General features: G+C 50.7%; 1 protein-coding gene across 20 annotated transcripts in view; it reads left to right on the forward strand.

The window, feature by feature from the left end:
* Inpp4a (inositol polyphosphate-4-phosphatase, type I) overlaps positions 1-16,440 on the forward strand; it is a 110,914-nt gene that overhangs the window by 85,271 nt on the left and 9,203 nt on the right. For all 20 annotated transcript variants that reach the window (XM_006496009.2, NM_030266.4, NM_001290797.1 and 17 more), the window contains 7 exons: positions 2,601-2,773; positions 3,690-3,813; positions 4,553-4,679; positions 4,952-5,092; positions 7,846-7,943; positions 10,973-11,085; positions 13,669-13,823. In XM_006496009.2, the coding sequence (XP_006496072.1) occupies positions 2,601-2,773; positions 3,690-3,813; positions 4,553-4,679; positions 4,952-5,092; positions 7,846-7,943; positions 10,973-11,085; positions 13,669-13,823 (931 nt within the window). The remainder of the gene's footprint in view (positions 1-2,600; positions 2,774-3,689; positions 3,814-4,552; positions 4,680-4,951; positions 5,093-7,845; positions 7,944-10,972; positions 11,086-13,668; positions 13,824-16,440) is intronic.

Here is a 16,440-nt window from a genome sequence, read left to right on the forward strand (position 1 = left end):
AAGTAGTGTGGGCCATGGGCTGTCAGGCAGCAGCTGTCACTAGGTAGCAGGTAGCTGAGGAGTTTGCTGCAGAAGCGGGACAGCTGCAGCACGTTGGACATTGCTTAGCTGACCTGATTCAACAATAATAAAACAATATAAAAGTACTAGTCATCACTGTCTTTCCTTTTGAGGTAACACATTGAAAACCCTTCACCAACTCCAATATCCCAGCCAGCTCTAGGTAGATACCATGTGCTACCATTGAAATCAGTTTGGCTTGGAATTGTTTTAACTTGTGTTACTACTCATATGTAAAACACGTAGTACCCCCATCTCCTGCTGCCTCCTCAGTAGAAGCAGGCTGACTACTAAAGATAACGGCTCTGAGAGTCAGGCAGGTGTACACAGATGTCCATTCTGTTTGTGTCTTGGGATGGCTCTCAGCCTCCACACCCATGTCCTCTTTGTGTGGAGAAGACAGGAAGGTTTGAGAAATGCTGGCAATGGTGGTTGGTGCCTTTACTGGACTCTGGCCATCTAGCCTTGCCTGAGACTACCTGGGAAGATGTCAGATCACCCTCGCAAGGATCAAACCACCCATTTTCCAAGACAAGTACTGAGTGCCTTTTAGCCATTTCTTCTAGACTCTTCTTTTTCTAGTTTAGCATATAATTCATTGTTATATGAATTTCGTTTTTTGTTTGTTTGTTTGTTGGTTTTTTTTGTTTTGTTTTGTTTTTTGGTTTTTTTTTTTTTTTGAGACAGGGTTTCTCTGTGTTGCCCTGGATGTTCTGGAACTCACTCTGTAGACCAGGCTGGCCTTGAACTCAGAAATCTGCCTGCCTCTGCCTCCCAAGTGCTGGGATTAAAGGCATGCGCCACCACGCCCAGCGATGAATTTCATATTTTGGAAAAGAGTAGTTAAAGTTAAAAAGTTGTGCGAGGAGTCTTGGCTTGGTTGAACAAAACAACTTGTCTACGCTGCTTATTTTTAGGTTAAAATAACCATGGTTATCCTATACTTGTGTAAAGGTGATGAATGGAAGAGCAAAGTAAAGACAGCTGCATTTGACCTGAGCACTCCAGTGCTTACTGAAGAGCAGTCTTTGGAGGACAGGGGATGGTGCTAGGTTGCTTTTATTTTTTGAGGTTGGAGATGTATGTAGCCCAGGCTAACCTTGAACTTGTTATCCTTCTGCCTCAGCTGCCTAGGTCCTCCTGGAGTTACAGGCATACATTACCATACCCAGCCATGAAGCAGACTCACTGACTTTACCTTTCCCAATAACGTGCTATACCCCCTGGTTTTCATTGCCCATTTCTGGCAGAATCTGTCCTTAGAGCTCTTTAAAGAAGCAGGACACTTGGTGCCCGAGGAGTCCAGAGGGAGAGTGTGGTCTGGGCATCTGTCTGGTTTTCTCTCTGATTTTCCCAATAAGGTCCCGTGTGGCTGAGGGGTCAGGGCCTTGCCTGCGTCTGCCACCACACAGCAGCCAGGCCTGCAACTCATATTTTCCACTTCTTAGTCCAGTGTTCTTTGTCACTGTGTCAGGTTTGCTAAAGACCTTCTGTCTTAGATTCTAATTTAAGCCTGGCCTTTTTCCCATTACAGACAAAACCCTTGTCCACATATAGTGTGCCTGCATATCCAGTTAGATCATTTCCAACCCCAGACTGTTCTGTGTGCTGAGGCCGGCTGCACAGTGTGGGCAAGTTCCTCCACGCATTCTTGGGAGTTCAAGTGCTAGCCAGATAGCAGAAAAGCGAGCAAGACTCCCCTCTCTTCCTCTCTGGCAGTGCAGGTGCTGGCCTGAGGCCTCCGCAGCATGGACTCTCTCCCTCAGGCTGTCCACTGCCTTGAGCTGTTTGGAGTTGTGCTTCCCAGTAGGGATGTGTTGATGCCTATTTTTGGACATGCCGTGTCTTCTCTCTTTGATGTCTTCCAAGAAGGGAGGAAACAAAGGCAGAACCAAAGCTGCCCCTCGCGCTGCTCTGCCCCTCTGGGGCTCTTTTTAAAGGGTTATTTAGGTTCGGGGTGAAGTTTCCATCCATCTCTGAAAGAGCTGAGCTGGAGATGGCTGATAGCAAGCAGGGCATGGCGAGTAAGAGGAGATGGGCAGAGGCGTCACCTTGATGTGGGAAGGGCTGTGACATACACCCTGTCTGTGGGCTTCCTTATGGACTGCAGGAACCACCGTGCTGTGGAAGGAGCTTGCTCCTCTTACACATGGGATGTTTCTGGCCCTACCATGACCTGCAGAAACATCTTTGTTGTTTCCCTCAGCAGCTAGTTTGGAATATTGGGAAGGGCTCCTAGGAGCTGTAGGGTAAGTGGTAAGTGCTGTATGTGGACAGTGCCAGAGCAGAACTGATTTCTTACTCAGCAGTTCAGGTAGAGGGACAGACAGATGGACAGAGCAGCATTGGCTCTGGGCAGAACTCAGTTCTGCTTTTCCAGGCCGTGTGGTGGGGAAAGCAGGGTCAGGAGGCATAGAGGGGCTTGTGGGTATGAGAAGAAGGATGGGGCAGTGGTTAGGGGCAGGTGGTATGCTGCTTTGCAGGGCCTGCTTCTTGAAGCTTCTCTTCTGAATGCTAACAAGCCTCTCGCTCATGTGCAGGTGAGTGGAGCGAGGCCCTTTACCCTCTGCTGACCACCCTCACAGACTGTGTGGCCATGATGAGCGACAAGGCCAAGGCAGCCATGGTCTTCCTGCTCATGCAGGACAGTGCCCCCACCATTGCCTCGTACCTCAGCCTGCAGTATCGCCGTGACGTCGTCTTCTGCCAAACCGTAAGGCCCCAGAGGACACAGAGCGGTCATATGCACCTTCTACCTCAGAAAAAAAAAGGGCTCAGGGATCTCTGCCCCTCCCCCTCCGGTTGTGAACCGAGCAGGTGGCCATGTTTCGAGACAGGGTTTCTCTGTACAGCCCTGTATAGCCCTGGATGTCCTGGAACTCACTCTGTAGACCAGTCTGGCCTCAAACTCAGAAATCCGCCTGCCTTCTGCCCACCACAAGTTTACTTAGAGAGGCACAGGAAGGAGCCTGCCTCATTGATGAGTATTTGTTTCAGTTGAAGTGCCAGCTCTGACAGGATTGCCCAGCACCAGGCAGGCCAATGGCAAATGCTTCTTTGTCACCTTTTTCTTCTTCTGTACAAGGAATGTCATTGAGGGCCACATCGACTGGCCAGTGCATTTGAAAGAGCAGGCATTCAAGTTCTGTGGCTTGTCACAGGGCTTCATTTAAGATTTCAGTTACCACTCAGGGCAAGATTTCGATTGTTCTCTGAGTCAAAAGATGTCATCAATAAACTAATGATGAGAGCAGCTGGGTGGGGCTGGTGCTATGGAGTTCCCCTGCTGATGCTTGGAAGCCTGTTTATCCCACAGAAAACCTCCCTAGGGAGGGTTGGTGTGGTCTGATGGGCCCTTTCCCTGTGGGGGATTGATTCTAAGCTTCCGAAAAGTTTCAGTTCAGGCATGAGCCCAGTCCAAGCCCACCTTCGTCAGGTGCCACAAACCCGTAGCCTTGGATTACTGTAGTCTTAGAGCCAGGGCATCCCTGGATCCCCAGCCTCCAGTCCTCCCCGAGGGATAAGACATATTGCTGATGCCCCTTAGTAGTGGGAACAAAGGGACTAAAGGGACTAGAGCATGGAAAGGAAGACCAGGTCTTCACACCGTTGCCCTGTTTCGTCCACAGCTGACAGCCCTCATCTGTGGCTTTATCATCAAGCTGAGGAACTGCCTGCACGACGGTGGCTTCCTGCGGCAGCTCTACACCATCGGCCTTCTGGCCCAGTTTGAGAGCCTGCTGAGCACCTACGGTGAGACCCCAGCTTGGAGGTGACCCCTAGTCCAGAGCCACAAAGTGGTTCCATCTGAGCCTCTACTGGCCCTTACTTCCAGAGGTTAAATAAGTTCAAACATTAGTAGGAAGTGTAACAGAGCCCAGTAACTGTGCTGGGCCTGCAGAGTTCTCACATCCCAGGGTGTGCAGTGGTGATGTTATAGTCCTTGAACGTCTTTCTGATGAGCATGGATGAGGACTTGGGCTGCTTCTGAATTGTTCCCACTAAAATTTTTGGTGCAGTGACACCTGTATACTGCAGACATTTATAATTACATGAGCATATTTCTGTAGCTGAGAAGGAGAGTTGCTGGGTCAAGGGGAAGAGGACCTCCAGACTTGTTTTTTGTTTGTTTGTTTTTCTTAAATGTATTTCTTCCAAGAAGGTGAAAATGGACCATTTAGAAAAAGTACTTGTTCATCTTGGGATTATGGGTTCTTGAAGAGGCACCCACCCAGCTGTGGAAGGAGGTGGTCATAGCAATGTTAGTGTACTGTTTGTGTTCCCATCCTGGGAGAGCTAGCGTGGGCCTTTGAGGTTCTGTGCATAGGAAGCTTGAGAAGGGCAGTGCCCGTTTCTGCAGCCACATCGGCAGTGTTGCTATGCAGAGTCTGTCTCAGAGAACATCTTCCCATCGATGCCCTCGGGCCCCTGTTCACAGATGTCCTGAGGACAGTGGCAGGCCTTGATATCACCCCTCTCTGATTCATTTCAGGAGAGGAGTTGGCCATGTTGGAGGACATGAGCCTTGGAATCATGGACCTGAGGAATGTGACCTTTAAAGTCACTCAGGCCACTTCGAATGCATCAAATGACATGCTGCCGGTCATCACAGGAAACCGGTAAGATCATCTAACACTCTGCCAGCAGCCAGGCATCACTGTGTCTGTCTTGTGGGACACACACCTCTCTGTTCTTTGCTTTTACTCCTTTAGAGCATTGCATATAGCCTTCCCAGACCCATACCAATCCCATAATTTCTCTTTAAAGGTCTGAGTGGGCATTGAACCACACCTGCCAGGGCATCACCCAGGGCTCTGAAGTATGCTTTGGGTCTGCCCTCTACTCTCAGCGTCCTGACCTCACCCCACTTTGCATTTCCTCTCTTCACTAGGGATGGCTTTAACGTGCGGATCCCTCTGCCAGGCCCACTGTTTGACTCCCTCCCCAGAGAGATCCAGAGTGGCATGCTGCTGCGGGTGCAGCCTGTCCTCTTCAACGTGGGCATCAATGAGCAACAGACACTGGCTGAGAGGTGTGTGCCGGCGCCTGCACAGCTGGGGTTCAGTGTCCATGGAGCTGGGGGTGTGAGCCCACCTCAACTTGAGAAGTACACTTGTTACTGGGAGACAGTGTACTACTTGTAGTGGAGCAGGGCAGGATCAGAGTGGCATGTTAGGTAGGTCATACTTCTGGCCATGGGTAGAAAGACTGTGAGGGAAATGTGAGGATTTTGTGGAAGAGACTGGGCCCCAGGGCAGTGCTGTGGAGCTGGAGAGCTGAAGCAGAGTGTGGTGTGTTCTGAGAAGGGCCGGCTGAGGGGGGCAGGTATTGTGGAACATAAGTAGACTGTGGTCTCGGCTTCTAGATTGGACATGTAGGTAGGTCAGTGCCTTCACCGAACTCAGGACAATGCAGAAGGTCAAGTTCAGAGGAGACGGTGACTGGGCCCGGCTGAGGCACCAGTCCAGGAGACAGAGCCTCCCTGAGGCAGTAGCTAGAAGAATCTACTTTGTGGAGAGTGGCTTATGTGGGAGCTGCATCTGGAGGTGTCCCAGGAGGAAGACTGGCATTCCCTGCATTCTGGAAAGGACAGAGACAAGTCCCGGCGCTGTGAGCCGAGAAGCGGGTAGAGTCGAAGGATGGGCAGAACCGGCTTGGCTTGGTTGCTTGTTCCAGCAGCACAATAGCAAATTTGCTTTGCTTCTGATGAGGGAAGACTTCACAGAATGGGAACCTCCCTTAATCCCAGGAGCAGGTGCCTACTACACAGAGAGCCATGTGGGCAGCAGGGTGAATATCTGTCTTGAGCACGAGGGAATACGGCCTTTGAGGAGAATGCTGGTAGTTTATAGAGCAGTGTGGCAGCAGGCTGGGCTGAGGGCCTGGGTCTCAGACTGCACAATGGCAGGGCCTTCCCCCCTCTTTTTGTTTTTTACTATTTAGCACCTTCTATGCATGTAGCATCCACTGCTTACCTCAGGAATTTGGTGTGGTCATTCTTGCAACAGGTAGTGGGCATAGGCTAGACCTATATGATGAGGAAAGAGGGAAGGCCCCAGGCCAGCCCAGAGGACACTTAGTGTTCACACGGCAGAGTGACTTTAGACCCCAGCAGACTGTCCTTGGTTCCTTGACCAAGCCAGCTCAGTCAGTCAGCAGGGTCTCAAGGAAGGGAATGAGGATTAAAGAAGATAACAGACAACATTATGGTATGACCCCAGCACGTGCGCAGGTGGGCTTACTTTTTTCTAGTCTGCTTTTATATCATTCTAGGCACATACAATGTCCGTTCTATGGCACAAACAAAGCATAAACAAGGGTCCTGAGGTCACTGCTCCTAGGGACTTATCAAGATGATAAAGATACAAAGAACACATTCCTCAGCTGTATTTTTCTTGGGCTTACTTCTTTGTCCTAGCCCAATGTCAGATATTCTTGCCAGTTTCCTAGAAGCAGCTCTAGAAGCTCTCCACAGCCCCCGCTCTCCATGGCCCCTGCTCTCCACAGCCCCCGCTCTCCATGGCCCCTGCTCTCCACAGCCCCCGCTCTCCATGGCCCCTGCTCTCCACAGCCCCCGCTCTCCATGGCCCCTGCTCTCCACAGCCCCCGCTCTCCATGGCCCCTGCTCTCCACAGCCCCCGCTCTCCATGGCCCCTGCTCTCCACAGCCCCCGCTCTCCATGGCCCCTGCTCTCCATAGCCCCTGTTCTCCACAGCCCCCGCTCTCCACAGCCCCCGCTCTTCATAGCACCCACTCTCCACAGCCCCTGCTCTCCACGGCCCCTGCTCTCCACAGCCCCCACTCTCCACAGCCCAGCTACCCCTACTGCCGTCCTCTTTCCTAGGTGCCTTTGAGGGAGGAAGACATATTTACTCTAAGATGAGAGCCTGTGACACACATGTGGTCTTTCAGCCTCTAAACCTGGTGCCTTAGGCCATTTTATTGTTGCTGTGACAAAATACCTTTAATAGGATAAAAAACCATAAGAAGTGAAGGTTGGCTCGTGCTTCTCTTGTTCTCTCTCTAGCCCTCTTGCTCCCTTTCTCCCCTTCCCTTCTCCCCTCTCTCCACGTGACCATGGGTGTCCTCTGCCTCTTTACTCTTCACTTCTCTCTCTCTCTCTCTCTCTCCCTCTCTCTCTCTTTCTCTCTCTCTCTCTCTCTTTCTTTCTCTCTCTCTCTGCCTTTTTACAGTAAAGCTCTAAAACCATAAAAGAAAAAAAAAAGGAGTGAGGGTTGGTTTTGGCTTGTGATTGCAGAAGTTGCTGTCTTCATTGCTTCTCGGCCTGTTGATGGCAAGGCAGAAAATCATGGCATAGAAATCACAGTGGGGCAGAGCAGCGTACCCTATGATGTGCAGGAGACAGAGCAGAAGGGCCAGAAGACAAGGCTGACCCTTCAGAGATGTGCCCCATTATCTCCTTCCTCCAACTAGGCCCCAGCTCCTCAGAGAGATTTAGCTGGGAACTCATCAGTGAATCCATCAGGATCCGGTCACCTCTCACTAGTGCTCACAGCCCAAGCCTTCCATGTGAACTTGCATGAGACAGACTTCTTCTGAACTCTGTTCCAGTGTAGCCTTAGGCAGGCCTGTAGTGAGATTCAGTGGTCTCTGCTTGAGAAATTCCTCCCTAGTGCTCTAGAGATGGCTTCAGGAAGGAGAGAGAGGCTTGGGGTTTAGGTGTGCAGGTTATCTACTCGGGAGAGTAAATCCTCAAGATTCCCTTCAGCTTTCAACTTACTGACAATGACATGGCCTTCCACTGATGCCCTGATTCTCCCCAAGGTTTGGAGATACGTCCTTACAAGAAGTTATCAATGTGGAGAGCTTGGTGCGGTTAAATTCCTACTTTGAGCAGTTTAAGGAGGTTTTGCCGGAGGACTGTGAGTATCCCTTCCCTCGGAATGTCACACTGCCCATGCAGCCTTCATTTTGGATGCCTGAGCTCCAGCTGTTTTCTGACCTGAGCACTGCCCAGCTCATCCCGCTGCAGTATTGTGCACAAATCCTACAGGGATGTATTAGAGGGTTCCTTCTCTCCCTCATATGTGTCTGGGACCCCATTCTTCTGGCTCGAGCACCACCCAGGAAAGCTTCTGTGGTGTCCTACCTCTGCTCCCCTTCTACAGTTGGTCTCTCCCTCTAGACACGATGTAGTGTTTCCTGCTACTGTGCTCTGCCTCTCCCTAGCACATGCTGTGGCAGACTGTGTGCACCTGCTGGGAGCACCGGGGGAGCGGGGCTTGGAGACAGTCCAAGGGTTCTGTACGAGCTCTCCATGTATTTTTGTCCCTGGTGTATACAGTGAGATGCTGAAAAGATACTTCCTCCTGAATATTCATGGGCATGATGACCCTGCCTCAGTCTCCCAGAGGCAGTGGAATTCCACATTGTGCTGACACACAGTTCTCTGTCCTCAATGAGGACATAGTCTGAGAGGGTTCTGGCAGCCACAGCACTGGAGGAGAACCCCAAAGTGGCTCAGCAGAGCTTTTAGCTGCTCAGGTCTTTTGAATTCATCCCAGTGAACTTCCCAAGCCTCTGCCTCTTGGGGTTCCATATAGAGCATAGACCTGTCCCTGACTGGAGAGTTTTCTCTTATGTGGGGGTAGGCTCCAAAGAGGAACAGTATATGGACTGGGGAGATAAGCAGCCTGTCCTGCGTTCTCCTAAAGGTGAGATGGACCTAGACTTGAGAGCCAATGATTCAACAGTGCAGAGAACACTTGCAAGTCACTGATGGGGAGTACAAAGGCAAATACCCTGCACTGTCCCTGTTCACTGTGAATCATGAGACATCAGTATTACTGTGTGTGTCCAGGGAATGGAAGGGTTGCCTGGCTGTGGACCCTGTGTGTGTATGGTTAAGAAGGACCCAGGAGAGGGCACTGGCATCTATTTGTCAGTGCTTATTTGGGAAAAGGCTGCCTCTGCTTGGCCCCTTGGGTATGCTGGTTAAAGACTGGAAGAGTGGGAGCCCCCGGAAGACTGAGCCTCACCTGCTGATGACAGCGCATGATCCGGGGCAGAGGCATACTGCAAGGTTCTCACTGAGCACCAGGTCCCCTGAAGCCAACACTTTGAGAACTAGTATATTGACACTTTTGTAGTGTTCTAGTTAGGGCTTCTGTTGCTATGATACAACACATGACCAAAAACAACTTGGGGAGAGAAAGGGTTGATTCAGCTTACACTCCACATCACAGTCTATCATCAAAAGAAGTCAGGGTAGGAACTCAAGGCAGGAACCTGGAGGTAAGAAGTAATGGAGAGGCTATGGAGGAGTGTAGCTTACTGGCTTGTCCCCCATGACTTTCTCAGCCTGCTTTCTTATAGAGAATTCAGGACTACCAGCCAGGGTGACATCACACAATAGGGTGGGCCTCCCATGTCAGCATCAGTTATCAACAAGAAAATCTACTGCAGACTTGCTCTTCTAAAACAACTCTAGCTGGTTTGATATGAAACTTTCCAGCACACATAATGTTTCATGAGCGTCTCTGGCCTCTAGTCCCTGCCCAGACTAAACTGCAGGTCAAAAGCAAGGTGTCCTCCAATTCTTCCTCAATGCTCATAAGTCCCTGTGCCAAGGGATGAGAACATTGAGGTATGGAGGCTGTGACTCCTGGGGAGCCACACCAGTCTTAGTAGCATCTTATTTTTACTGCTATAAGGGGGCAGACAGGCTGTGGACTTGCAGTGAACTGGACCATCAGCCAAAGAACCAAGATGAACTGCGATGGCGGGTAGGATGGGAGTAATGAACGTTACCAAGGGTAGTGCTGTGGCCAGCATTTTGGAAGGTGGGCAGTTTATGGTATTGCCAGTACCCCTACCTCACCCCCAAGAGGCACAAAAGCAGATAGATTAAGGGTAAAGTCCAGGAAATGAGAAGGCCTATAGACACAGAGGCCAGGAAGCCAAGGAGAGGCAGGCCATGTGCTCGTGAGCCCCAGGAAAGAGTCAGTGAACTGTGGTTCCCAGAACCTGACTGCACCCATGTCCACAAGCCCCATCAGTGGGCAGGTAGTCACTAAAATGAGCACTGCATGTTAGGCCAGGGAGAGACTGCAGCTGATGGGAAGTTGGGAGACCATTTTGTCTCCTCTGGATGGTGAGTGCCCTGACCAAGATGAAGCTCCCCTTTCCACAGCCTCATCAGACTCTGCAGGCCTCACAGGCTGGAGGCTTCTTACTTGTGTGCTTCTGCTTCATGTTCTTCCAAGTGAGGACGCTTAGTAATTCTCACAGGAGCCTGTGTCACCAAAGGAAGGCTGCCCTTGCTTGGAGACTCATGTGTTTCCTCAGACATGGCATTGAGACCCTTCTCTTTAATGTGTGTGAAAAATCCCACAACCTTCAGAAGTGCTTGCCTTGTCTTTGACTTTTGTCTCAGGTTTCTTAAGTGAAGCAAGATGACCTAAGGAGGTCTTGCAAGGGCCTGGCAACTTCTGCAGTTGAAAGGATTGATGGGGTTAGACATCCCTAGGCCGTTCAGAAATTTTTCCTTCAAGTATGGGTTGAGGTCTGTCTTAGGCTGCACCTGCACAATCTCCCAAGGTTTCCATCTGCTTGCTAGTCGAGACCCATTGCTCCAAGCATTCTGCATCCCATGTCTGGAGACCAGACAGCTTGCCCTCACTTCTTACTCACTGCCCCTGAAGGGCCAAGAGGCTTGAGGAATTGCAGTCTTTTGGCATTCTTCCTCCAGCCTCTTGGGAAAACCAACAAAAGATAAAGTCTCTACCCTCTGACAGTGGCACTGACAGCAGGGAAGGAAATTCAGGGCTCAGATGGCCATGTCTAAATCTGCAAACACTCCCCTCTATCCCCCTGCTACCTGCTGTGAAGCAGGAATACTTCCTCAGCACCAGTATCTTTGAGTGGGCCCCTCTTCCCTCTTCTCATCCAGGTCTACCTCGATCTCGGAGTCAGACCTGCCTTCCAGAGCTGCTGCGGTTCCTGGGACAGAATGTCCATGCACGCAAGAATAAGAATGTGGACATCCTCTGGCAAGCTGCTGAGGTACTCGTCATAGTGCAGAAGAGTTATGGCGTGCCTTCCAAGAGTCACTGTAGTGAAGGCATCAGGGAGGGCATCACAGATTCCTCCCACAAGGGCACAAGGAAAGGGCATCACTGTGTAGGTTCAGCAGTGTGGGAGGACACTGGACATCATTGCCCAGGTTCCTCCAACACCTGGTGGTAGACACAAGGGAAGGCCACTGCATAGAAAGGCCACTGCATAGAAAGGCCACTGCATAGAAGGTCACTGCATAGGAAACATCACTGCATAGGAAAGGCCACTGCATAGGAAAGGCCACTGCATAGGAAAGGCCACTGCATAGGAAAGGCCACTGCATAGGAAAGGCCACTGCATAGGAAACATCACTGCATAGGAAAGGCCACTGCATAGGTTCAGTGGTGCTAGAAGACCCTGAGCACCATTGCCCAGGAGTTCACTCTGAAAGGGCTACCTAGATTCCCACAAAAGACACGGACTTTGTCCCTGGGGTACTTATTTACCAGCCAGGCTGCTGTGTTGTCTCTTAAGAAGCCTGTACAGCCATTTGAGCCCAGCTGTGATTTTGGTCCCTGGGCTTGAGAGGTTCTGAGAGGGAGAGGCTGCCCCTCATAGCTCCTTGGAGAATTCCTACTCTGTATTGCTGTTCCTCATTGCCCAAGCACCTGAGCTGCTAGTATTTTCTCAGAACTTTAGTCAGGGAAGGCTGCACTAAGAGCCAGGGTAGCTGAGCAATTTCCTAGTCAGTCCTCATGTGCCCCCATGCCTTGGCAGTATGTCCTGGCCAGTTCTGGGATTCAGGAATAGGCGGCTCCCTCTGACATTCAGCCCTGCCTGGGTCTGAAGGAGCAGAGCAGATGCTGGTTTGACTCTCCGCACTCACACTGGAGGGAGACGCCACTGTCTGACTTCCCTGCCTGGCCTGGTACTCATTAGAGCAGTCCCAGCTGCTGTCAGGCCCTGAGCTAGGGTCACTGTGGTGCTGTCACACCCTGTTTTAGGTGTCTTTGTGTCTTTGTGGTGGGCTTTCTCTTTGATGAGTTTTACGTTTGAGTTGCTAATGGCTGTAGCTGCTGAGCTGCTTGTGGGATGAAGCTTTAGAGAGCAGACCTTCTCCTCTGCCTATTGTCTCTTCATCTTCTACAACAGGCCAGCTGCAAGACCTTATCCCGTGGGAGATGTAGGGTAGGTCTGCTGTGGATCTTGTTTGTCTGGCTAGCCGCTCTTTGAGCTTGTATTAGATTGGAGCTTGCTTTGAAACACTGAGTGGCAAAAGTCTTAGCAAGATCCACAGACTGCATTTCCCTGTTTCACTTAGTTTGGGGTCTGGTTTGGCATTGTCAGGCTGGGCCTATCAAATGGGATGGAAACACAGAAGGAGAACCTGCCTTCTCTTGGATCTTGCAGCAGAGCAGGGCGTGCCCCTCAATGTTAGTCTGAGGGAACTGCTATGAAGTGGTAGCCCCTTTCGTAGGTGCCCTCGTGTGCTTCTGAGAGCCAGCCTTTCTATTCAGCACAGTCTAAAGGGTGACAGACATGCTGAGCAATGGACTAGTGCCTTCCCTCGCTGATCCATTCTTAGAATAGCATAGTGACTGATGGCTCTGCAGATGCACACACCCATTCGTGCCACTGTTTAGAGACTGGTCACAGACAGTCGCCAGTTAGATGTGGGGGCAGCTGACCTTTCCTGTCAAGTCAGAAAGCAGGCCTTCCAGTCCTGTCGTTTCTGTTTTTAGTAGAGCTCCAGTTATAGAAGCATAGATTCAGGGGTGCAGAGTTCCCAGGAGCCTTTGTATATTCCAATTCATATCCCATCCCATATGATCACCTGTGGGTGACAATGGGTATGGGGCAGCAAAGCCATGCCACTTAGATGCTGTCCCTCGAAGCTGTTCTCTTCTGAGTCTTCTTTTCCTTTTTGTATATGAACAGTCCCTGCTAGTCAGCTGAAAAACCCTGTCAGGTCAGCTTATCATTTCATAGGTGGGGAGACCTAGCCAGAGCTTCACACCCAGCTGTAGACCTGGGCTGGGAACCTGGCTCTGCAGATCCCTTCTTGTGGCAGGGACTGCTGTGTCTAAGAGACAGGAATCTAGGAGTGTATCTAGAAATGAAAAGACATGCCCCAGTGTTCTTGTGGTGGGAGAGGAGTTATACTATTGTGTCCAGGGACAAGGGGACTCTGGGTGGCAGTAGCTTTCCCTGGCTGGATTATGCTGTCCTTGTGCCGAGAAGGTCTAGCATGGCTTAGAAGGGATAGCTGGTCAGGGTCAGTGTGAAGCAGTGATGCCCAAAGGTCTCTAGAAGGAACTTCTCTTGGGAAAACACACAAGGGCCAGGTTCTAAGGGACGGCGGTGGGGTGGGGTGGGGGGAGGGCAGATGAAGCTCAGGTGGAGTTAACTTAGGTTCTGATACCATCTCAGCAGGACACAAAGCTGGAGAGCCAGGCAGTCAGGCTAGGAATAGGCTTGGAATTATTTTATTGTTGGTGTTCCTGCCAGACCTGTGGTGAGCTCTGTCCCTTTGAAGGTGCTGTCTTTCTGCTGGTTTTCCCTCTCCTAAGAGCCTTTTTCCTGCTGCAGGTCTGTCGCCGCCTTAACGGGGTCCGATTCACCAGCTGCAAGAGTGCCAAGGACCGCACAGCCATGTCGGTGACCCTGGAGCAGTGTCTGATCCTGCAGCACGAGCACGGCATGGCCCCGCAGGTCTTCACACAAGCCCTGGAGTGCATGCGCAGGTGAGTGAGGCTGCTGCCAGGCTGCATCTGCCCAGCCACTTGCTCTCCCTTTGCTGTGTAAACTGCAGATGAGCCCATGCCTCTGCTCCACATGGGGCCCAGACTTCCAGCACACTTGAGTTTGACCATTACTCACACTAATGGTCTTGTTAAACTCAGGCAGTATTCTCTTAGAAGGCTGGGGGGTGGGGGGGGGGCAAGCCAGCACTCTGAACAGAACTGAATTGGCCCAGTAGAGTGATGGGCTGGCTTGGGTCAGACCGTTCAACAGTGATGGGAGCCACCTGGCTGTGGGTGGGGTTTAGAGCCCACGCTTTCTCAGCAGGCAGCTGCTTTTACATCGTATGTTTGTATGCACTGTATACTTCCAAACTCCAGGGAAGGAACTGTGTCTGCAGGTTGCACTGGTTTGCTCTGCTGCCTCTCTAGTAGTGGACAGAGACTGCTCTCATGAGCAAAATGTCCAGTGAGTGTTTTATGGTGATAGCTGTCTGTGTGCCCTGGCCACCTCCCCCTAATAATGTCCTGATTCTGAGGCAGCAGATGTGTTTGCAGAATGAAACCCAGAATTCAAATTGTCCTCTGTTGATGGATGCCTTGTTTCAAGCACTGCTGGGAGCTCCCTGCCCTGCATACCAAAAGAAAGGATAAGAAACCGGTCCGGTCCTCCCGTCTCCTTTGATGTAGCCACCAATGCTGTTACAGTCTGTTTCCAACAGTCACTCTCCTGAGCGTTCTGCACCATCTGTCCTCTCACCGAGTCCTCGATGTGCTCAATCCTCTTATCCTTTCTGTATGTTTCTGCATTTGACCTTCTCACAACGCACAAAGGGACGCCTGAGCTCATGGCTCTTGATAGGAGCAAAAGTGGCGACATTCCATTCCTGTCTGTCTCCAAGTTCATTTAAACCTCCCTGTTAAAGCTGCTCGCTCCATGCCTCTGTGCCTGGTGATGGAAGAGCAACAGTCTGTGTCCAGACTATCCATAACCTTTAGCCTCAGCGCCCAATGTGATCCCGGTTCTGAGGGTGGCAGCTGCTCTGTGCCCCATTAATTGTGCAGTGTGGAGAAAACCTGCTCTAGTGAGCCACAGATGTCGGCTACTGAGGCCAACAGACAGGGGGCCCTGAGGTGATACAGCAAAGGCCAGGACCAGTGTCCTTCAAACGCATACCCCTAGGAGCCACTATCTCAATGGTACCTCCAACTGTATCCCAGTAGTAATGCAATAACTTACAGCCCAGTCATAGGGCTAATCTATTGATAAAAGCAAAGGCATCATGCTCCTGTCTCCTCTCGGTGGGGTGCACTAGCTGGGGCCCACAACATCCACACAGGAGTGAGCTCTAGTCTCTTTAGAGGCTACAGCATCCTGTCCCAGATTTACCTGTGCCTCATTCTGGGCATGTTTGAAAGTTTTGAGACCTTTTTTTTTTTTTTTTTTTTTTCTGCTTTTTGTTCCCAGTTCTTACCATTAATTGGCTAAAAGAAGCCAGTAACACCCTTGCCACAACTTAAAAAGGAAAAGGAATTGCTATGACAGCTGTCCACAGGGCAAGGACAAAATATAGATAAAATATAGGGAAGCTCTTTGTTAGATTATAACATGGATGGCCTCTGGCCTGCTCTCATTGCCCTTTAGACTCTACTTACGGTGTTCGAAGGCTCGTTTAGGTCGCTTCCCCAGACTTTTCCAAATCCCTCCTGAGTCTGATGATCCAAGACTCACAATACCACACTTCAGTGCATATTTGTGTGTGGCTCAGTTTTCTACTGCGATGACAGAATACCTGAGAATGGAGTAGAAGAGAAGAGGGTTCCGCTCGCAGTCTGCGAGGTTTGGCTGGTTTGTTTCTTGTCTGTGGTGAGGCAGATTCCCAGCAGAAGGGCATGGCCGAGAACAGATGCTCACACAGACCAGGACCCAGGGAGCGATGCAGGCCTGGGGCTAGACCCACCTTTTAATAGCACGACTTTGCCCTCGCTCGAGTAAATAACCTTCCATCCACACTCTGGCAAGAAACTCTTAACTAAACCCAGTGGGCCACATATTTAGGAAGGGACCCTTGAGGAGAAGGGTTCCTATATGAAGAGGGAGGGGCTTGGGGTGAGAATGACTAAAATTCATGATATAAATGTATGAACCTGTCAAAACAAATCTAAGGGCTGTTGAGATGACTCAGTAGATAAAGGGGCTTGTCACCAAGCATGATGGGGACCTAGGCTTGACCACTGGGCCCCATGTGGTGGAGAGACAGAACCAACTCTTCCAAGTCACACAGCCCCTCCCACCCCCGTGGCACATGCATATAAATGCAATTTAAAAGCGTTTAAAGACACATATTCTCCTGACCTGCATCCTCTACCCAGTCCTGTCTTCCACGGTTACCATCTCGCAGTCTGTTAGTTTCCTGATGAAGGCAGAGCCCTTGCCAGCCACTTCTCAGAAGTGAGCATCTTTGATCACTTTGAGCACTGCTTGCATTGGGGCCCAAGCCTTCAAGACATGACCCTTTGGTAGAGGAGACCTTCAGAGCTAGACTGGGACATCACATCGGGCACAGTGGTCTTTAGTTACGTCTTTGTAGATCTCTAGGGATTTGAACCCAGGCTAGTG

Source organism: Mus musculus, chromosome 1 (genome assembly GCF_000001635.26).
Source record: "Mus musculus strain C57BL/6J chromosome 1, GRCm38.p6 C57BL/6J".
In the NCBI taxonomy this organism is placed as follows: Eukaryota; Metazoa; Chordata; class Mammalia; order Rodentia; family Muridae; genus Mus; species Mus musculus.